At 52.7% G+C, this 22,030-nt stretch overlaps 3 protein-coding genes across 5 annotated transcripts in view; 1 reads left to right on the forward strand and 2 right to left on the reverse strand.

The window, feature by feature from the left end:
• The window catches only part of MRPS18A (mitochondrial ribosomal protein S18A), a 21,796-nt gene extending 14,154 nt beyond the window's left edge, over positions 1–7,642 (forward strand). For both annotated transcript variants that reach the window (XM_089918689.1, XM_022582005.2), the window contains one exon: positions 603–7,642. In XM_089918689.1, the coding sequence (XP_089774815.1) occupies positions 603–747 (145 nt within the window). In that variant the 3' untranslated portion in view covers positions 748–7,642. The remainder of the gene's footprint in view (positions 1–602) is intronic.
• On the reverse strand, positions 1,460–17,691 carry RSPH9 (radial spoke head component 9). 2 transcript variants are annotated; one of them, XM_022582003.2, is made up of 5 exons: positions 14,550–17,691; positions 11,377–11,542; positions 8,778–8,907; positions 8,153–8,299; positions 1,460–1,667 (listed from the first exon to the last, which is right to left on the reverse strand). In XM_022582003.2, the coding sequence occupies exons 1-5, from the start codon at positions 14,774–14,776 to the stop codon at positions 1,507–1,509; spliced, it is 831 nt and encodes a 276-aa protein (XP_022437711.2). In that variant the 5' UTR covers positions 14,777–17,691; the 3' UTR covers positions 1,460–1,506. The 2 variants fall into 2 exon arrangements, with proteins under 2 accessions (XP_022437711.2, XP_089774817.1); XM_089918691.1 differs by having other exon boundaries at positions 1,460–1,691.
• Positions 17,692–17,804: 113 nt separating this feature from the next.
• Positions 17,805–21,763, reverse strand: MAD2L1BP (MAD2L1 binding protein). The gene is made up of 3 exons (XM_022582004.2): positions 21,652–21,763; positions 20,873–21,132; positions 17,805–18,718 (listed from the first exon to the last, which is right to left on the reverse strand). The coding sequence occupies exons 1-3, from the start codon at positions 21,698–21,700 to the stop codon at positions 18,206–18,208; spliced, it is 822 nt and encodes a 273-aa protein (XP_022437712.1). The 5' UTR covers positions 21,701–21,763; the 3' UTR covers positions 17,805–18,205.
• Between the last annotated feature and the right edge of the window lie 267 nt (positions 21,764–22,030).

The following is a 22,030-nucleotide window of genomic DNA, read 5'->3' on the forward strand; positions in this document are numbered from 1 at the left end:
AACCCCAGTCCCAGCCGGCATGAGCCACTTTTCCGGGAACTATCAGGGCCCTGCTGCCATCCCCAAAGGAGGCAAAAGGACTATGGGTGGCAGCCATCTTTCCCCACCCCACCCCCTCCTACTTACAAGAACCTTCCTGGCCCCCATCATGGGTTGGGTGAGGGGCAGGGATCCTCTACGAGTTATGGCTGCCTAGGCTTGTTCCCTGAAGGCTGGGGTGGCAGAGTGAGCCAAGTGGGGGAGAGGGAAGGATTCCTCCAGGCCCTTACATCAGCCTCTCCTCTCCCCGTGACTGGGCCACAGAGGGATGATCTGCTCTCTGAGCAGCCTCTTCCTTCACCTCCTCCCCCAGCAAATACACACAAACACGACTCATAAAGATCCAGGAAGCGTGTGGCCTTGTGCTGCCTGACCCTGGCCACACACACCTGCGGCAGCAGGAGCCCAGCCCATCTGTTTACAGCATATTCAGCAGTTGCTCCCAGGAAAAGCCCTTCTCAAGAAAGGAAAACTGGTGAAAGGGTTTGGTTGGCCAAGCACGGCTTGGGCCTGAGGAGGCCATGCCCACGGTCCCACAGCCACCTCTCGTCCTCGCTCCACAGGTACCTCACCCGCTGGTCTCCCCGCTCCGTCAAGCCCATCTACAACAAAGGCCACCGCTGGAACAAGGTGCGCATGGCCGTGGGGTCCCCCCTCCTGAAGGACAACGTCTCCTACGTGAGCAGGCCTTTGGTGCTGTATCACTGACTGAGAGCACAGCCTCCTGAGAGCCGGCCGTGAGCTCATCCTGCACTCCCGCCCCATCCCACCAGGGTGGCCCGGCTCCTCCAACGTGGATGGCACGAGGGCTAGCAGGTCCAACACCAGTGCCCTGGGCCTGCTCTGCAACAGAGCTGGGCGCTGGGTGCAGGTGGGGCAGTCGAGTCCCCAGGCAGCTGCTGTGGTCTCGTGACTGGCCTGGGCTCATTGCTGGTGGACAGGAGCTTTGCCCACAGGAATGTTATAAACCAGGCTTGTACTCACCCACTGGGTGTGCGCCCACTGCTTGGGAAGTGCGGGGGGCTCAACCCGTTTCCGGCCAGTTACTGAGCATTGAGTCACTGATCTCTTGTGATGGGCCACGTGAATGCAACAGGGGAGTTCACGGGCCAAACAGGTTCCCTTCCTCTCTATTGACAGCTGTTAGCTTTTTGGCCAGGGGGGCTGCAAGGAGGAGGTAAGTTAGGCTGCCTGGCCCATGTGCAGCTCTCATCTGAGTCCAGGAAGCTGCCCTCCTCAGAGGGCTCCTGGCTGTCACCTCCCCCCCGCCATTTCCTCCCACCTTTCTCTCTCGTTAGCACATTCCAACCCTCTGCCACTTGCTCTATTTGAGCTGGGCCTCTCCTCAGCCTGGACACCAGATGGAGGTGGAGATGAGGGGAGGCAGCAGCACAGAACAAACAGACCAAATTCACTGGACTTTATGAAAATACTGTTTAGACTCTCCAGACTCCCCAGGCAGCCCTCCTACAGCATGAACGGCAGGTCGATGTTCTTCTCGCCAGTGCCCACGTAGATGTAGCCATAGTTCTTGGTGCGAGGAGCGTGGTAGAAGGTGAGACCTGGCCAGAGCAGGCTGCGCAGCACCACCAGGGTGTTGCCTCTCTCCATCTGGATGCTCCAGGACCCTGAGGAGGAGCAGGAGGCAAGGCCTGGGCACTGTGGAGGCAGAGCCCTGCCGGCCATGCAGAGGCCCCAGGCTCCAGGCAGCCAGGCCCTAGCATTAAGGTCCAGTGGGAAAAGGGAAGACAGTTTAATTATCCCGGCACTTTACTCCTTCTGATTGCCTTTGAGCCGTTTCACTGCTCATTAAAACCACTTCCAGAGGGAGGGCAAAGGAAATGAAAAGAGGTAAAACTCAAAGCAGTCCGTTTTGTTCCTGTCAGCAAGTCTAGTGAAAGGTTGCGTGGGGGAGGAAGCTGAATCCACAGTGCACAGGCAGAGGGGAGCTGGGGCTGGGCTAGGAGAGGCTCCAGGCCCCCTCTCACCCTGCGCTAGGGGTGCTCACTGGTGGCCTTCAGTCCTGGTGCGCTTCACTGCTGTTTGCCATTTGTGCTCTCTTCCCCAGGCCAGAAGCCTCTGCTCTGAGATGGATGAGACCTGACCAGGCTCACACAGAAGTGGGGCCGTTTCAGGCCTCCCAGCTCAGTAGCCCTTTCTGGCAGCCGGCAGACTGGGAGCCATCCTTTGCGGCGGGGTACTTGAGCTGCAACTAAGCCTTTGTCTGTCCTGGGTTCTGCCCGCGTTTTTGCTCCCCAGACGGGAGCAGCCCAGCCTGGGGCTGAGCTGTGCAGCCGTGAGGACTTGGCGGGAAGGGCCTGATCCAGCTCCAGAACCGAGGGAGGGAGCCGTTGTGTGGGAGGAAGGAGCCTGGGAAAATCGCCTCTGGATGCAGATCTGGAACTTCTATTCCCCTGCGCACTGAGGCCTCTCCCGGCCCAGCCGCAGCTCTGCCCCAGGCCCTGCCAGAAAGGCAAATGCTTTGAAGGTTTTGGTGCTGGACCAGCCAGTGATGCGCTGAGAACTGCGCCTAGGCCTTCATCAGCTGCCAGGTCAGCCCGGCTGCCTAGCTTCCACTGCCCCTCTGCCCCCAGGCCTCCTCCAGCCACAGCCCACCATGGTCACTCCACACCCAGCAGCCTCGGAGCTCAGGTCCCACCCTCCCACCCTGAATCCAAGAGACCTGACCACCAGGCACCCCTGCCTCTGATGGCAGCTCAGCCCTACTCAGGGTGCCAGCACTTGCCCAGGTCAAAGCCAGAGCTTTTGGGGGGTGTGTAGGTCAGCTGGCCTTGGGCTGCTTAGGGAGAGGCCACCTGGAGGCCACCTCAGCACTGTGCAGTGGCCTGCACCAAGTGCCACCACCCGTGCAGCGAGACGATGAAGCAGAAGGCAGTGTGGGCTTGACCCCGCTCCCCCAGGCCCGCTCAGTGCTGGCCAGACAGCATTAAGAAAGGTGTTCCTGGGTTCCCAGAGCTCTGGGTGGGGCACTGCCTAGGTTGGGAATGGGGGCAGTATCTTTCCTGGTCAGAGAAGTGGAGAGTATTTCCCCTAGCTCGCAGCTTTCCTCTGCACATCTCCACCTCACAGACCTGCCTGCAGAGTTCTAGAGGCCTTAAAGGCCTGTTGCTTTCCCAGTCACTCGTTTCAGAAAACAGATGGCCTAGGGGTAACCGGAGAGGGGGTGTGACAGAACAAAGTGTTCCCAGTGCACTGCATTCAGCGTCTGGCCAGAAGCACAGGCCCCCCCAGAAGACAGCCCCTGTTAGCCCCCCCTGCCAGTTCCCAGAGCATCGTCTGGGGTGTCCCTCCCCGCCCTTGGAGACCAGGGCCACACAGCCCCCCTTGAACTGAAAAAGGTCAGTCTCTGCCCACCTGGGGAGGGCAGCTTGCAGCCAGATGCTGCCCTGGAGAAAGAACTGGAATCCTGGAGTCCCCCGGCCCAGACCACTGTCAGCAGTTCCCTGTTGCTGGCACCTTGGCACACCCTGGGCAAGGGCTGGGTCCTGGCCTCCCCTGGCACCAGCCTGCCCACCTAGGGTTTGGCCACCGGGGGGCCCAGGCTCATCAGCAGGGGCTCTCCCCACCCCACCCAAGAGCAAAGAGAAACTGATGGGGATGCTAGAGAAATACATTGCTGCCTCCAGGGTGGGGGCCAGTGCTGAGCAGGCCCAGGGTGCTGGCCGAGTACAGGAGCGGCATGGGAAGTGGCCGGCCAGCCAATGACACTACCTCTTCCCTCCCTTGCATTCCTGTCACACTCCTTTCCTTGTCCCTGGTGCAGCTTGTCGCCCAGGAAACACACTCAACATGCCAGGAGTCACGTAGTGTCTACCTGGGAAGCCAGGTGCTTGCTGTCACCTTCACCCACTTTTCTCACTGCAACTGCTGGAAAGGCTGGGCCCAGCCAGCCACCACTTGTGGGACTCCGGGGAAAGCAGCCTCCTGCACCCCTGGTGTTTCCATTCACAGCCTCTGGTCTCTCCCAAGTCTCCCCAGACCTCCCTTCCGGTCCCCTGGCAAGCACTCTTCTCCACAAGCGCTCTTCCTCGAGGGTGTGGTGGGAGGGATATAAGCTGGTAAATCAGGAATGGGCCCTCCTGCATCAGCAGGAAGTTCCAGGGCCTCACCCGCCTTGCCAATATGGAAACCTCAGGCTGGGGTAGGCTCCTCATAGTTACATTCTCCTGCCCGCCAGGAAGGAAGGCAGCAAAGCTCTGAGATTAAGTTTGAGGAGCAGCAGCCTCTCCCGCGACACCAGGGCCACAGTGCATGGGAAGGGGGTGGGGGCGGGGTGGGGAACCAGGCGGAAGAGTTCCCAGTCTTATTGATGAGCAAGGCCAGGCCCCCCGGTCCAGAAGACCGAGCACCTGTCACCCAGGCTTCCACAGGGCTGGAAGGGAGGTGCCACCTGCACACCCCCCAAGAGAAGGCTGATCCCGGACACCGTGTTCCCCGGCCCTCTTCGATGCTGTCCCCCTGGTCCCCTGCTGCTTTCCAGGGAAGCAGGCCCCTTGCTGCCCTCTGCTGCCTGAACTGGGCATTGTGCTGGAGCCTCAGCGGCCCTGTGCTGAGCAGTTCCTGAGATCTGTCAGCTCCGGCCCAGAGTGGAGCAAGGAGAGGCGCTCTGCCCTCTACCCAGCTCGCTCTGCTTCCCAGGACACCTATGACTTTGCTTGTGAGGCACCTTCTATCTTACTTTTCTGTTTCATTTGATCTTCCCAAACCTCTGTGAGGCAAAGATGGTGTCGTGTTCCCAGCGGCGTCTCTGGTGCCTGGTACATAGTAGCTGCTCAGTGGCTATTATTTGCTGATAGAGTGGAAGATTAAGGAGCATTGAATGGCAAGAGTACTGCCTAGAAATCTGGCGTCCTGACCTGGTACTTCATGTGTCATCTGGCAAGAGCCCAAGCTCAGAGAACTCTTAGCTGTTGCCCTGTATCCACCAGGAGGATGGTTCCGCTCCCAAAGCCCTACTCCCACACAACTCCGCAGACCCCAAGGCACAGTTAGGAGGGCATTAGTGGCCCCAGGCAGGGCCAATCTAAGCCATACCTGCTCACAGATGACATGAAGTTCCCCTGAACAATTGCCTCAGACCCAGAAAGGAAACTGATCCTACCTGGGCAGAAAACACGGCTCCCAAATTCCACCCCTCCAGCCAGTGCTGGTGTCCCGGGGAACTCTTCCTCGGGGATTTGGCCTCACTTAGCAGCCCAGCCATTCTGGCTGCTGTCTGCCTGATGGGGCAGCCTCCCAGCTGCTCCTTTTGCTCTTTCACTGGAAGATAAGGAAGGGAGTCTGGGAGCAAAGTCAGAGTGTCTGCTCTCCCCCGACCATCCACACTTTTACCCCCACACCATGGCCCCCATCAAGACATCATGAGAAAAAGCTGGGCCTGACTTCCTGGAGGCTTTCTGGTGTTGGCTCTGGGAGGAAGGGAGCTGGAGGCCCAGAAGCTGTGGAGTTTCCCAAGGTCAGGCCAGGAGCATCCCTCCCCTCAGGCCCACACACACAGGAGATGTCAGGAGCCCTCAGCCCCTAAGGCTCCAGGACTATGGCAAAATGCGGGGGTGGACTGGGGTGTTGAATCATTGGCTGACGCTTCAGCCCTAAGGCCCACCATTAGGGCAAGAAGTCTAGGCGCAAGGGGGAGGAGGCGCTCTTGTGTTACCTGCCCCCGCCCCTGCCCAGTCACCCAGCGCTGTGGAGGGACTGCCTCATCCGCTGGCCCTGGAGCATTCTGCTGCAGGTGAGCAAGGCTGAGAAGTCAGCACCGGACAGAGCTTTCCAGCCACATACTGGATCAGGGGTGAGGGGCTGCTGCCGCCAGATTAGGGGCTCTAAGAGGACTTTTCACCATTCAGCCCATGGCGCCAGGTCCCACCACCACAGTGTTCCTGGCTCCCTGTATCAACCAGGGATGTGCAGCCCCCTCCGGCCTTGCCAGGCGGGGAGCAAAGAATTGGAGGAGGTAATGGGAGTCTGGGAAGTATGTCTGGTGGTTGAGAAATGCCCATCCCCAGTAAACCTTTTTCATCTCCCCCAGAGGTCCAGGACCCCCTTTTCTATGCTCAAGGAGGGTTCACTCTGGAGCCCCCACGTGGTGGAGGCCAGAGTAGCCACTCTTTGCTGGCAGTCCTTACCCACCTGGGACCCACGGCCCAGCCCCTGGGGCACTGCAGTACCCCTGAAACAGCCTCCAGATCCCTGGCTTGCCCCTTTCCATCCATCCATGCACCACTGCCTTGTTATCACAGACCTGCTCACAAGCCACCAGCAGCTCCTACTGCCTTGGTCTACGCCTCCTACCCCTTGGCCTTCTAGGCTCTCCTAGGCCTGCCCGACTCACCTCTAAGGCCTTTTTGCCACCGACAACAAGATCAGTAATAATTATTAATTTTTACTTGAGTCCTTAATGTGTTAAGCACTATTATAAATGTTTTCTATATGTGTTAACTCATTTAATTCTCATAACAACCCAATGAGGTAGGAAGTATTATTCCCCTTTTACAAATTGAGGCACAAGGAAATTGAGGGACTTGCCTGAGGTCACCCAGCTAGTATGGGGCAGATTCAGGATTCCAACGCAGGCTTTCTGGTTCTAGAGCCCTTTCCTTTAGCAACTACTGCCGTCCCACCCCTACCCTGAGTTCCAGCCCGACTGGGTTGCTCATTGCTCCTCAGAAGCGTTTCCCCTTAGTGGTGGGGGTGACTATTGTCCTGCCATTCCCAATGTCCACTTAAAATGAAACACCGTCTACTTGACACCATAGTTAAGGCCAGAGCCTTGGAGTCTAATGCTCTAACACTTAACTATGTCCTTGGGTTTAACTCTCTGAGCCTCTGTTTCTTCATCTATAAAATGGGGGTAATAGTATCTACCTCATAGGTCAGCTGTGAAGATTAAAATGAGATAAGGCATGGGAAGGACAGTACAATGTCTGGCACACGGTAAGCAGTGTCATTGCTTTTATGAGTAGTTACTAGTATCATTATCTTTGCCATCATCAACAACAGATCCCTCCAGTTCTCAGAACACCAAGCATGGGGAGGGAAAGAAGCAGGGGTGCTGAGTCAGTGCCTTGGGTCTGGCCCCCGAATGCCCAGAGCCTGGCACCTGTCCTGGGATGCAGCATCCAAGCAAGAACATCTTCCAAGGACATGCCCGTCTCTACTGGTGGACCCCAGGAAGGAAATGGGGTCTCTGTGACTCCACCAACTGCTGGCTGTATGCCTGGGTCAGGTGGGACCTGAAGCACAATAAGGCCTCTGGAGACCTCCCTGGTGGCACGGTGGTTAAGTATCCACCTACCAATGCAGGGGACAAGGGTTCGATCCCTGGTCCGAGAAGATCCCATGTGCCGTGGAGCAACTAAACTCGTGCACCACAACTCCTGAGCCTGCGCTCTAGAGCCCACGAGCCACAACTACTGAGCCCGCGCACCTAGAGCCTGTGCTCTGCAGCAAGAGAAGCCACTGCAATGAGAAGCCCATGCACCGCAACGGAGAGTAGCCCCTGCTCGCTGCAACTAGAGAAAGACCACACGCAGCAATGAAGACCCAACACAGCCAAATAAATAAATATTTTTTTTAAAAAGGCCTCTGAAGTTGTATGTTTTATGATTAAAAAGTACAACCACTTAACAGGAGGCAAATGTATAGAACTCATTTCCTTAGCAGGTGACCTCAGCAGGTCGGTCAGCACCCACTCACTGAGCACCAGCTGTGTGCCAAGCACTGGATCTAACCCTGAAACTAACCATTGTGATGTATGTATGGCTAGTATTTTCAGGGGTGTTTTCAGAGATGTTTTGGGTCGGGGGGAGATTCCCAATTTGCCTCCATTCAATATTGGTATGAAAATCAAAAGAAACACTGAGAGACTTCCTGTCTGTGAAAGCACATGGAAGACAATCCTTTCGTCCGCAAACACTTACCAGCTGTTTACTAGGAGCTGAGCCCTGGGGAAGCCCCATCCTCAAGGCCCCACAGTGAACCCCCAGTTCCCACCCAGGCCCTAGGTCCCACTCTTAGAGGAGAACGGCAGGTGGCACGGCCCACTGCTCTGACCTGGGGCAAATCCAATGTCCTCCAAGTAAAAGACTGTTACCTTTGGGGATGTCATGCTCCAAGGAGTCCATGAAGTCCAGGGAGGGGTCCAGGTCAGCCTTCTCAAGCAAGGTCTTGTTCTTCAGCTCAACAGGCTCCCTGAAGTGGAAGTAGGAACTGAGCTTCTTGGCTTCAGACGAGGACAGTCCTACAAAAGGGGCAGCAGGTAGGAAGTGAAGGTCATTCCCAAACCCCACAGCCTCCTTCCTCTATGATTGGGGACCACGTGGAGGGGGTTGCAGAGGAGTCAGTCAGCTACTGACGGGGGACTGAAGGGCGAAAAGGGAGCAGGGTTCTCTCAGCCCGAACTTGGCTCAGATCCTGCAATGAGGACAGACCATGGAAGAGGAGGGTAGGAAAAGGTGGGGAGCCCAGCACCACACAAAGCCCCAGACCCAGGTGGCCAGATGCTCCCCCACCCTCAGGCATAAAAGAGTCAGGGTCCAGTGACTGGGTACCCCTGCCAGGCACAGATGCCAGGTCATTGGGCACATCCTCCCAAGTGATGTGGCCACAGCTATTCTTTCTCTGAGAAAGTGGGCAGTCTCCCCTGGACTCCCAGGCACGTGTCCAACTATGCTCAGGAAGAGATGCCTTCTGGCCCTAAGAGATGCCTGAGAATTCACCTTCAAAGGTCCGATTGACACGGATGGGTCCAAAAGGGGTCTTAAAGAGGGCACCTCGGGGGATGACAGCCACAGCCTTGTCGATCTGGTCAATGATGGACACCAAGCGGGTCTCTTCCTTGATCTGGACCTGAGGAGACAGGAGACAAGCCACCCTGCCAGGGCGCTGTGCCCAGTCACCCCTGGTGCAAGGGCCTCAGCATGACCATCTGATCTGGGTCACCACAGTGTAGATGCCAGGGCCATGGAAAATCACGATGGTGAGTCCTTGCCTTCCCGCCCTCCGTTCCTTTCTTAAATTGGTGATGAGTGCAATATTTAAAACTTAAAAAAAAAAAAAAAAAAGCAGTCTCTCTCATTTCATCCTTGGCCCCCAAATTGCCCTCACTGGGGACAGACATCGTTAATGGTTTTTTATGTACCTTTCCAGAAACAAACCATTCTATCATATTTTAATGTTGCTTATTTTGCCTTTTTAAAATATAAAAGCTATCATGCTCACTGTAGACTATCTGGGTAATAGAGAAATATTTTATAATAAACCTAAGAAAATGAAAACCACTCATAATCCCACCTTCTAAAGGTAATCGCTGATAACACATTGGTATACTTCCTTCTATTCTTTTTTTCTATGCCTATATTCAAAGGAAAATTAGAGTTACAGTTTATATAGTTTCATATCCTGCCCTTTGACTTAACATTATTTCTCAAGCATCACCCCATACTATTTTTACGCAGATGAAATTTGGTTATAATCAATATCAAGGGCAGCCCTGAACAAAAGGACTTCATAGAGATGTTTGGGAAAAAGCAGCACTTGACAGGGAAAACATGTCACTGGGAGCCCCCAAAGTCACTGAACCACCTGTTTCCCATGGGCTGCTGACTAGAATTGATTACAAAGGAGGAGACTGAAACTAAATAAGTGTCTAGGCCAGGGGCTTTAAATATGTCACCTCATTTAATCTGCACAAGCCTGCAAAGTAAACATAATGATCCCAATTCTACAGAAAATAAAACTGAGGGGAGGTTAAGTTTGTCAGGCGGGCACGGGGTTGCAGCTGAAGCATCATAGACCTAGACCCAGAGTTTCGGCATCACCTGGGTTCCAGTGCAGAGGCTGGGTTTTGAATCCCAGGTTTCTCTAGTTTCAGAACTTGGGCTGGTTATTTTTTTACTGCACAATCCCATTTCTAGGAGTTGATCCTTCAAATCGAGTGCGCGCATGGGAAATGACGCATGCACAAGCTTATTCACTGTGGCATCACTTGTCAGAGTGAAAACTTGGAAACCGACATTTCCATGAATGAGACGCCGGTTAAATATGGTACGTTCACACAATGGTAAAAAGAATGGAGAGGTTCTTCAAGGCACTGATGTAGAAAAATCTCCAAAATATATTGTTAGGAGAAAAAAGCAAGGTGCAGAACTGTGTGCATAACATGTTGCCATTTGTTTTGTTTTGTTTTTTAAGATAAAAAGAGAATATGTCGGGGTGAGGTATTGGCTGAGGTTTGTACTTGCATAAAATGTCTCTGGAAGCAGAGCTTCTCAAACTTAAAATGCATTATTTAAATCCCCTTGGAGGGACTTCCCTGGCGGCACAGTGGTTAAGAATCCGCCTGCCAATGCAGGGGACACAGGTGCGAGCCCTGGTCCAGGAAGATCCCCCATGCCGAGGAGCAACTAAGCCCGTGCTCCACAACTACCGATCCTGTGTGCTAGAGTCCACGAGCCACAACTACTGAGTCTGCACGCCTAGTGCCCATGCTCTACAGCAAGAGAAGCCACCGCAATGAGAAGCCCCCACTTGCCGCCAACTAGAGAAAGCCCGCTTGCATTAATGAAGACCCAATGCGGCCAAAAATAAATAAATAAACTTATTTTAAAAATAATAAAAATTAAAAATAAATCCCCTTGGAACATGTTAAAATTCAGATCCTGATGCCAGCCCAAGAGTCTGCATTTCTAACTCCCAGGGCATGGTGATGCTTCTGATACAGACTGCACTTTGAGTGGCAAGACTTGGACACACACACACACACACACACACAACACGGTTATATTAATGACCCCCAGAAAGACGACCTGAGTGACTGGTGGATAGGGTAGGAGGGAAACTTTACTATATTCCTTTTTGTGAATTGTGAACCAAGTGAATGTATTACCTAGTAAAATACACATTATACAAAAATATAAGCACCTGCGCACACCCCCTTGCCCCAGAGCAAAGCACACACCCCTTCTTCCCAGCCCCAGCCCCATAGCACGGCTCCCCCGAGAGCTGCCCAGCCACTTTAACACCCTGTCATCACTCAGGAGTGGTGTTACCCTGGGCAAGTCACTTAACCTCTCTCTGTTTCAGTTTCCTCCTCTCTACCACCTGGAGAGTAAGGTACCAACTTCCCAGAGCTGTGAGGATGAAGCAATGGGACTGATACAGTGGCACAGGGCCTTACACACCCAGCACCCGAGGCCCAGCTCGCCCCAGTGGCAGTGATGATAAATGTTGTTTCTGCCGCAGTGTGCATTGGGCTGGGGTTTGGATGGCCCAGGTCCCTTTCATTCGGGTCCTCCTCCTCCTCTTGTCTTCACTCACCACTACTTCTTCTTCAAAGACCTTTTCGCCCTCATTCACCTTCTGCAGCTCGGTGTGTTCATACGCATGTGAGGGGTCCCCCATGAAGCGGCCCTTCACCACAGACGTCTGCATCTCCATCTCCTCTGTGGCAGGGGGCAGGAGGCTCCACTCCATGCAGTTCAGGCTGCCAACAACAACTCCATCACCCCGATTCTAACTCCCCTCTCACTCCAGCTTCCTGCCCCCACCCCTTCTCAAGAGAGGTGAGGCCCAAGAAGAGCTGTTGGGAGTCACATCTTTCCCCTATGAACCGCTAAGTGCCTGTGGTGCACCCCACCCTACACGTGATGAAATTCAGCATGCCAAGATTCCAAGAGCTTCTTCCTAGATAGATATCTGGACTGTGAGGTCCCGGATGAGTTTCTGGAAGCTGAACTTTCCTCAGTTGCAGGTGCCTCTGCTCCTGTGGGCCCCAAATTCATGCTCAGCCTGCCTGCTGAGCTGAAAGCATGGCCATCTCCCCCCACTTATCAGGAAAGCCCAGCCCAGGCCCAAGAAGCTCTCCTCCTCTGAGGTCTTCCCTTCTTTCTCACATCCTGCCAGGAGGGGATATCCTCCCATTCCTCCCTCATCCACGTAGGGCCTGCATCCCCAGCCTGCTCTCTGCTCACGTTTCCTCCCTTCACTCTCCACTGGCTCCTTCACAACATGAAAACGCCCCAGCTTTATAAAACAACAGCCCTCAAATCCATGCCCCTCTAGAAAATGCCCCTTTCCTGTCCCGCCCACTTCTTCCCCAATTCTGAATCATAAGCGAGAACAATTTGCTCTGTGGCAGCCCTTGCTCTCCCTCACTTTCACTCTTTGACCACTGCACCATGATTCTGCCCCTGGCACCCCAAGAAACTGCTCCAAAGAAGGTCATCTATGGGACCTAAAAGCCAACGAACGCATCTCCATTTCTATCTCCTTTGACATCTCCCTTCTCCCTCCTCCAGTGCCTTAAGTACTTCCAAGGATCTATTCTCACTGCTCTTTTCTCTCCACAGTCTCACCTACCTGACCCCTAGAACCCCAGCTACTCCCTAGTTGACATCCAGAATCCAGCCACCTCTCACCACCTCCACTGCTTCCACCCTTGTCCAAGCCACCATCTACTCTTGCCCAGATATTGCAGTAGCTTCCTAACCGGTCTCCCCATGTCCATACCTGCTCCCCTTTCAGTCCAGTCCCCACCCCGCTGTTAAAACCTAAGCCAGATCGTGTCTCTGTGCAGAACCTTCCAGTGACTTCCCATTGAGCCAAGTCCTTACAGTGCCCCACAGGGCCCTGCACAATTGTCTCGGACCCTCTCTGACCTCATGTCCTGCAATGGTTCCCCTCACTCACTTCTCTCTAGCTACACTAGCCTCTTCAGGGTTCCACACTACACTAAGCACACACCTGCCTCAGGGCCTTTGCACTTGCCTGGAATGCTTTTTCCTGAGATAAACACACAGCTTACTCTCTCAAGTTGCTTCAGGTCTCTTCTCAAATGTTACTATTTATAATAGTACCCCATCCTGTATTCTCTGTCTCCTTTAGCACCAATGCTAAGTGTATGCAGTATATGTGTATGTTTATTTATTGTCTGTCTCCCCTCCCCCACATACACACTAAAATGTAAACTCCATGAAGACAAGGACTTTGTCTCTTTTCTCAGTGAATTCCCCATGCCTAGATCAATGCTGGGCACATACTAGGTGCCAAAGAAATAAAAACTGATTGGAATAGAGTGAGTCTCAAATCTCTATCTTCAGTCCAAATTTTTCTTCTGTACTCCAGATCTGTACTTTAATATGCCTCCTTACCACCCTGCCCCATAGGCACGTCACACCAAATTCACTAGGCCTTCCCTAGTACCTCCTGAATTCTCTCCCAGTGGGGGGCACCAGCACTTACCCAGCTGCCTAAGCTGGAAGGAAGGGTCAACCTTAACCTCCTCTTCACCTTTCCCCATTTAGTCACAAGTCCTGCCACTTCTACCACTTAAATCTTTCCAATCCCTTCCCTCTACTCCCTCAGCTACCTCCTCCTTTCAGTCCCCCTTCATCTGGACACTGCAACGGACTTCCAAATGCTCACCCACTTCCAGACCATTCTACCCACTCAGGTCTGAGCAGGCTCTTCTTGACTAAAGGCCCTCAGTGGCTCCCTATAGCCTGTGGACAAAGTTCAAACCGCTTGGCCTCTCCATCCAGTTCAACATAACACCCTAGGCTGCCACTGCCATGTTTGTCTTCCCACTATTCTCCCAAAACACCCAAAGCCAGCCCAAGCCAATAAGCTTGCAGTTGTTCCCTCTAACTGGCATGCCTGTCTCCCACATTTTCCTAGAGAACTCCAGATCAGATCTCAGTAATCTTATCTAATTACTCTCTAGGAGAATGTCCCACCCTGGCACCCCTTTGTGTACACCTCTGTCCCAGGTTTAAGACACTTTGCTGTAATTGCTGGGTTACCCATTGGTCTCCCTTCCTAGGATGTGAATAACTTGGAGATAGGGGTGAGTCTTAGCCATCTTTTTAACCCCAAGTCTAGCACAGGATACATCCAATCAATGTTGGATTGATGCATGGATAGATAAATGAAGTCTCCAACTTCCTGCGGCCTCAACGGAATGCTTGTAAGATGATGAGCTCCCCATCGTCGGGGGTAGTCAAAAAGAGGCTGGATGGTCCTGTATGGCACTGTCCAGGGAAATTTCTTCAGTTCTAAATCCCTTCTCTCCCATTCCACATTCGTTCACTACTTCCTAGAGTGCCTCCTGTGAGCCAACACCTCCACCAAAGATGCTTCAGGGCCCACTTCCAAACAGCTCCCCACCCCCCTCAAGGCTTCTGACCCTTCTCCAAACTGAACTCTTTGAAAAAGCAGGTCCACCACCTGACGTCTACTCTGGGTCTTCATTCTCCAGAAACTTTCACCTTGCCCTGCCTCCGTTCTTGCCACACGTCCATTATAAACCCACCAGTCTCTAAGTTTCTCTGGCGCCCCTCCCCACGTATCCTCCCAGGGAGGACCTCGCCCACTCGCTTCCTGGACCTCTCCCCTTTCGATCCTACCTCGCGCCCACCCCTTCCTGGCCCTCGCTAGCCCCCGGCTCCTCAGTATCGTCCTGTGGCCTCAGCCAGCCCGGGCGCCGCCTCCACCTGTACAGGGTCTTGCGCGGTGCGAGCTGGTCCTCGCTCAGACCCTGCGCGATGTAGTAATCGGCGACGAGGCCGAGGATGCGGCCCCAGAAAAGGACCCGATCGAAACGGTAGTCGCGTTTAACCAGCATAAGGGAAGTGAGCAGTGAGGCCCGACGGTCCGGGCTGAGGCCCTGCCCACTACCGGACGCCAGCTCCAGAGACAATAGGAGGCTCTCTTCGTCCATTGCTCCAGCGGCTCTGCTCAACGCCTGCCCGGTTGCTAGGAGAAGCCGGTGTCCACCGAGACCTAAAGCTCCGCCCTTCCATCCGACCGGAAGCGGGATTTCACGCACGCGACCTCCTGCAGCTCAACCTTCTAGGGCCTCCTGCCAGCCCTTCTTCCCATGGAGCCCTTCCGAAAAGCCTGGGGGTACACTAGCTCCCTCCCGCTTCCTTTCCCGAGTAGGTGTCGGGAGGTGTTCACTTGTCAGGGCAACAGCGTGGTTTTCCCCTCCAAATAGGCAGGATACAGTGATAGGTTGGAGGTCCAAATAAGCCAAATTCTGGGGATATTTTTGCTTTCCCTAAGCCCTTACACACGGTCGACATTTACTGAGTCCTCACTGTATACGCAGTGGGGGGTTGGGAAGAAAAATGCAACAGCGACACTAGCTATATTATTTCACTCCAGTCGTGTCCTTTCTTGGCCTCAGAATTATCTATGCAGAAAAGAATTTGAGATCCTCTTGGCTCTAGGATACCAAGGCAATTAATCCCCCGCAAAGCCAGGTCTTACAAAGACCTAGGCAAGGTGATGGGGGGGGCGGGGGCGGTGAAGTTCCCCAGTGGCCCAGTGGTTGGTTAGGACTCCCCGCTTTCACTGCCTGAGGACCTGAGCCAATCCCTGGTGGGGGAATTAAGATCCCACTAGCCCTGCGGCACAGGTAGCTGGGGCCTAGGCAATGGGGCAAGGTATAGGGCCATACCTTGGGAAAGGAGGGTGCGAAGAGGGGTACAAAATGGGTGATTTTACAGACTACACTTTCCCATCAACATTTACATTAACAACTACATGTTCCCTACCACCTACATTTACCTACCTCAAGCCCCACAACTGTTGCTTTTAGGCGAAAGTGGTGGCAACAGATGAAAGGCCAGAACCCCACTGAAGCTGGGGCTCTTCACTCCCTGGGCCAGATACTATTTCTTCACATCCATCTCTGGAGTGCCCAGCCAAGGTTAAGAGATAAACAGGGACTTGCAATAGTGGCGCAGTGGTTAAGGATCCGCCTGTCAATGCAGGGGACACGGGTTTGATCCCTGGTCCGGGAGGATCCCACATGCCAAAGAGCAACTAAGCCCGTGCGCCACAACTACTGAGCCTGCGCGCCACAACTACTGAGCCTGCGCAATAGAGCCCGCGAGCCACAACTACTGAAGCCCGTGTGCCACAACTACTGAAGCCCGCGCACCTAGAGCCCGTGCTCCGCAACAAAGAGAAGGCCCCGCGATGAGAAGCCCGCACACCACAACGAGGAGTAGCCCCACTCGCCACAACTAGAGAAAACCCATGCTCAGCGACGAAGACCCAATGCAGCCAAAAATAAATAAATTTTTAAAAAGAGATAAACAGGTGCCTCAGCAGGCTTGTTGTCAGAGGAGATGGGATTTATTGATAAAATTATTAACTGATATTTTAATTTCTGGATTCCTTTGGAGAACTCATGAAATCAGAATGACCTGGCCCCAATGCCAACCCGACAGAGAAGTGTCTAAATTACCTGAATAATTACTTTGTTTTGATTGCCTAGACATTGTTTATGAAGGCTTTTAAAAGTAGTACTTGAGGGATCTGACTTGGCTTAATGTGTCTTACATCTCAAAACAATTTATAACTTGTTCAAAACTCTCCCTCCCTTTAGGCAGACCCCTTAGCCTGTCCCTTCCCAAGTGGGAGATATGGCCCTGCTCCTCTTCTGTAAGGTAATATCAGACACAAAACCAGCAAAGTCCAGCTGGTGGAATATGCTTCAAGTGGACACAGCACAGAAAAGATCTCAAACCTTTTGTTTGCATTGATTCCATATTTACTCCGCACCAATAAATGGCAGGTTCCATGTCACGAAACACAATCTGAAGCCAGAGACGGAAGTCCTGCTGCTTTCCAATTCTGCCACCTTCAGTAGGGCAAACCCTGTTTAATTAGCTCAGAGTAAAATCACACAGGGTGTACAGCAGTGTAAAGCACTGAGCCTCTGGAGCCAGCTGGACTGGGTTTGAATCCAGGTTTTGACACCTATGCAAGTTATTCAATCTCATGAATCCAGGTTTCGACACTTATCTTAGGCAAGTTATTCAACCTCCCCAATCTCCCCAAGCGTCATCTATAAAATGGGGACTATAATATGAACTTTTCAAGGTTATTAGATTAGATAATGTATGTAAAGTGCTTAAAATCTACTATAAAATATAAACTATTTTTATGTTTTCTTAAAATATAAAACATTCTTAAAACGTGAAAAATAGTATATATTGCCCCCATTTACACATACATACATACACACACACACACACACACTCTCAAACACACACCCCTATCTCCAACACCAGCAGGATGAGGATTCTGTCTTCAACTTGCTTCCAAGAAATAAGCAGGTGTTCTCAGGGACAAAGGGCCTCAGTGCTTAGTGGACAGGACAGCATCAGGCTGGAGAGGATAACAGTAAGGCTCAGGATGGCCAAGCCAGAAATGTAGCCTAGGAAGGACAGCCACAGGCAGGAGAGCAGGGTTTGCCTGAGGACAATACTGCCAACAGTAACGGCCAGCAGCCACCATGCAACTGCAATGGAGAGAGGCAGGGCAGAATTCCAGAAGGGACATCTGGCCTCAGGGAAGTGAGCCTGCAGGGCAGTCTTGGTGCCTTAGCCTATGGTTCAATCAGGCTTTGCAAAGACTCTCTCGGTTTTCTTTTCTCAGCTCCCTTCCCCCACGTGACCTCTGCTTTGGGTACACATACTCACGTGGCAAGCAAAGAACATCGGGCTAGGAGTTAGCTGATGAGAACTCTTGCCCCAGCTCTGATATCGAACTGTTATAGAACCTTGGCCAAGTCACTTAACTTCCCAGATTGGCCTGGGGCTGATGAAGAGAAAGAATCATTAGTAAAAAAAAAATCATGGAAGCCCAAAGCATAAGAGGCCAAGGGGGAAGATAAAATACTCTAACCTCAAGCCTGGAAAGTCTCTTTAAGCTAAAAGAGTTTCAGGAAAATGTAACATTAATCCATACATTTTATATTTAAGTTCATGAGTCATATCCACATTATGTCCCTGGTAAAAATTCTGAAAGGCCACAGCAAAAAGCAGAAAAGGGTCACCTCCATAGGGGTGTCCGTCTATGGGCCCATGTTTGCTTTCCAACCCCCAAAAGAAACACCTGACCCAGAACCCTCTGGGAAAATCAGCCTTTGATTCAAAGAGATGCTTGTTCAGTGATGATTATTACAGCCCTAACCATACCATCAGCCCCCCGGGAAGTCTAAGGGAGGCAGGCAGCCAGAAGGAGAGAACCTTCCTCTCGCCAGGAATTAACTAGCTCCAAGCAAGAGATGGGTGACTTGGTGCCACAGGGGGAAAGATAATTTAGCCATTGTGTTCACGATGAGCATTCCCATTCACTCGTGGAAGCCCTTCAGTGTCACTGGTGCCTGGAACCAAATGTAATCCTCCCAGGCTGTAGCTGGGATGGCGGGTCGGCCACAGGACAGGGTCACAGTCAATTTGTGGCCCCGGCTGGGCACTCTGTAGTTGAGCTTGGGTCGAAACCAGTCTTCTCCACAGTCGCGGTGACCCTGTGCCATGACAATGGTGCCCATGAGTGGAGGAACCTGCAGCTCACTGAAGGCATCAGCCATGAAAATGGCTCGGAAGAGGCGGCGCAAACAAGCTGCTGTGCTCAGGCTCGGGTCCATGCTGTTGGGGACCAAGCGGGACAAGTCAAGCTCATAGAACTCCTTGGGACTGAGGGCATTGCCCCCAAGGAGGATCAGCACTCGTGGTACTAGTGTCCTGGCAAAGAGACCCTCCAGGTGGCTGAGGACGCTCTCCAGTTCTGCCAGGGTTTGTTGGCATTTCCTGCTGCTCACCTCGGCAGTGGCCCGAGGTTTCTTCTTCACCACTTCCTCTGCCTGTGAGGACAAAGAATGGTGACAGAGAAGTTCTGCAAGTAGGGGAAAGCTAATGACCTTTGAAGAACCCTCTGGGCTGGAGCAGATTTATGGGACTGGATTTCCAGTTCAGTGAACTGCCACAGGCAAGACACTGGGTTTTATCAGAGGGTAATGTATCAAAAAGGAAACTATGTTCTTTGTACAAAATCATAATTCTTCCACACTTAGAACAGCAAAGACAGTGTTCTGAAGCAGGAGGCATCCAGAAATTAGCAACTAAAATACTCAAGGAGATGTGGTGGCACGGTAGGTGGCAAATTTTTGCTGTGCTGAGAGCGATAACAAGACTGAGGATTATTTGGTCTAATAAATTCTGGAGTTCATCCTCCAGTTAAACATGGCAAATGGAAGGAAGGGAGGGATGGAGGGAGGGAGGGAGGGAGGGAGGAAGGAAGGAAGGCAGGAAGGAAAGAGGGAATGGAGGGAGACAGGAAGGGAGGGAAGGAGGGGAGAGAAAGAGGACTCCCAAGGGCAAAAAGAACTGGAAGGGACTTCCCTGGTGGCACAGTGGTTAAGAATCCACCTGCCAACACAGGGGACACGGGTTCAAGCCCTGGCCCAGGAAGATCCCACATGCTGCGGTGCAACTAAGCCTGTGCGCCACAACTACTGGGCCTGCACTCTAGAGCCCAAAGCCACAACTACTGAGACCGCGTGCCACAACTACTGAAGTCTTCACGCCTAGAGCCCGCGCTCCGCAAAAAGAGAAGCCACTGCAATGAGAAGCCCGCGCACCGCAACAAAGAGCAGCCCCCACTCGCTGCAACTAGAGAAAGCCGGCGCACAGCAACAAAGACTCAACACAGCCAAAAATAAATAAATAAATAAATTGCAAAAAAAAGAACTGGAAAATAGACAACAGTGTCCAAAGGCAACAACAAATTTCTGGAAGAGAGAAAGCAGACGAAAGAGTTCGAAAGAGCTGAATACCAAGTACTGACAGAGGGGACTCCCCTGAGAAGTTTGAAATGATTCACAATGCAGAAGCCCATAAAGGCCCAGGCATTGTCCACTTAAGCACCACAGAAGACAAAAGTGAACACATGGGGACTGAGGGAACACCTGTGCAAGGACCCTTAGATCACCTGCCAATTTCCTCCACCCAGACAGAATGTTTTGGAAGTCCTCTTTCTCTCTTTCTTTCCTTCCTTCCTATTTCTCTCATTTAGTAGTATTTCAGATGGGAGCACAGATAAGCATGTGTTCAATTTGCCATGCTTAACTGGAAGACCACTCCAGAATCACCTTTATTAGACCAATCTTCTTTCCTGTTATCACTACCATTACTTTCTCACCCAATATCCTTCAAGGCTATCAGCTAGCTCAGAGGCCCAGCCATGCACACAGAACTTTCAATGACTTATTCTTAAATATTTATAAAAGCCTCTAACATGAAAGAGACAAAAACAAATAAATAGGAAAAGGAATCCGGAAGAAACGGAGACACTGCAAGCGACAGAGAAAAGCTTCAAAAATACAATAATTAACATCCACAGGTAAGAGAAGTTCATACAGACAGGAAACAACAGGATGCAATTTAAAAGGAACATGTAAAAATTAAGAAAAAGCTCTTAAGACTATGACTGCCAAAAAAGAAAAAAAACTGATATAAGTGTTAGAATATAAACTCAAGGAACTTTATATAAATTTATATAAACATAATATAAACCCACAGAAAATATAACATAGAAACAAAGAGATGAGGATATGGACAGAAAAGACACTAAAATTAAAGGATCAGGGCTTCCCTGGTGGCGCAGTGGTTGAGAGTCCGCCTGCCGATGCAGGGGACACGGGTTCGTGCCCCGGTCCGGGAAGATCCCACATGCCGCGGAGTGGCTGGGGCCGTGAGCCATGGCCGCTGAGCCTGTGCGTCCGGAGCCTGTGCTCCGCAACGGGAGAGGCCACAACAGTGAGAGGCCCGCACACCGCAAAAAAAAAAAAAAAAAAGACCAGCGTGGGTAGAAAGGGACAGAAGCCATAGGGCTGAAACATCCCTTACAGCTGCTTAGGCTGACAGGCCTGAAGATTCCTTAGACGCCCTTTTTACCTGCCCACCATCTAATAGCCACAAAGTCTCCCCACCAATTTTCTCCCAAAGCCTGTGCCCACCTGGGGAGGTTTTCGGTAGAAGTGCTTAAGCTGTTCGTAGGGCAGAGGGAGTTGCTGGCGTTGGTACATGATATGCTTCAGAAGTTCACAAGTAAACCGACAGCACCCTTCCTGGCTGACAGGCCCGGGAAACACCACTGGCACCACGCAGACTCTGGGGCGAAGGGGCTCCGAAGGGTTGGGAGGTTCCTGGGGGGAGGTGGTCTCAAGTTCTATCTGGGGGTCGTGGGTTTCCTCCGACTTCTCACACCACTCCAAATCTGGTAGGTGCACAGGGGGACAAGAGAGAAAAATGAAAAACTTAAAAGGCCAAAGCCAGTCTTCTCATTCCCTTGTGGCGACATCGGCCACCACTGCGGAGGCGATACCCCGACACATGCAGATTCCCTCCGCAAACTCCCCTGTGGGCGGTGGCGCGAAGGTTCCGGATCCCAGTTGCCTAAGGTGAAGTGACGGCGGGATTTGTGGGGAACGGGTGGAGGATTTCGGAGGCAGCGACTGGGGCTCTGCTCACAAAGTGGAGGCCCTGATCTGGGAAAACGAGTTGAGAGAAAGTGTAGTCAAGCAGGGCCCAGAACCCGTCGCGAAAAGGGGGGTGAACCAATGGAATCCAGGGCCTTGGGGGCGATGGAGTCAACGGGGCCGAGTCAGAACTGGGAGGGACGCCGGGAAATGGGGACAAGGAAGACAGGCCAGAGAAGGGGCCAGGGGCTAAGTGACTGGAAGGAGCAGCGGTAGGGAGGAAACAGACTCCTCGAGCTCCGGACCCCACGCCTTACCAGAGACTGCGGCCGGGGAATGCACTTCCGGTTCTGGGGCCGCCATCATGACCTCCTCCCCACTCTCCGTGCGGTTTGAATAAGCGCCCCGCGCAGCCTCATGGGAAACCCGGCCTCCACTTCCGGTTCCGTTGCCGGAAAGTGGGCGGGGCGCCGCGTCAGTGTGGCGGAGGCTGGGCTGGGGGGGTGGGAATTGAGCTCTGAGCTCTCCTTCTTAACACCGTCCGGCAAGTCCGCTGAGCCCTTCTCCTACAGGGAAACCATGGGTTCTCAGCCACTTAGCGCTGCCTTCCAAAGGACACCCGCCCGCATGCATCCGTTCTCTCCTGCGTTCCGTATTCGCTGCGCACCCACTTCGTGCGAGGCCCTGTCCTAGGTG

This window comes from Delphinapterus leucas, chromosome 10, assembly GCF_059928025.1.
Source record: "Delphinapterus leucas isolate spDelLeu-1000000601 "Yukka" chromosome 10, BTC_Dleu_Yukka2, whole genome shotgun sequence".
Lineage (NCBI taxonomy): Eukaryota > Metazoa > Chordata > Mammalia > Artiodactyla > Monodontidae > Delphinapterus > Delphinapterus leucas.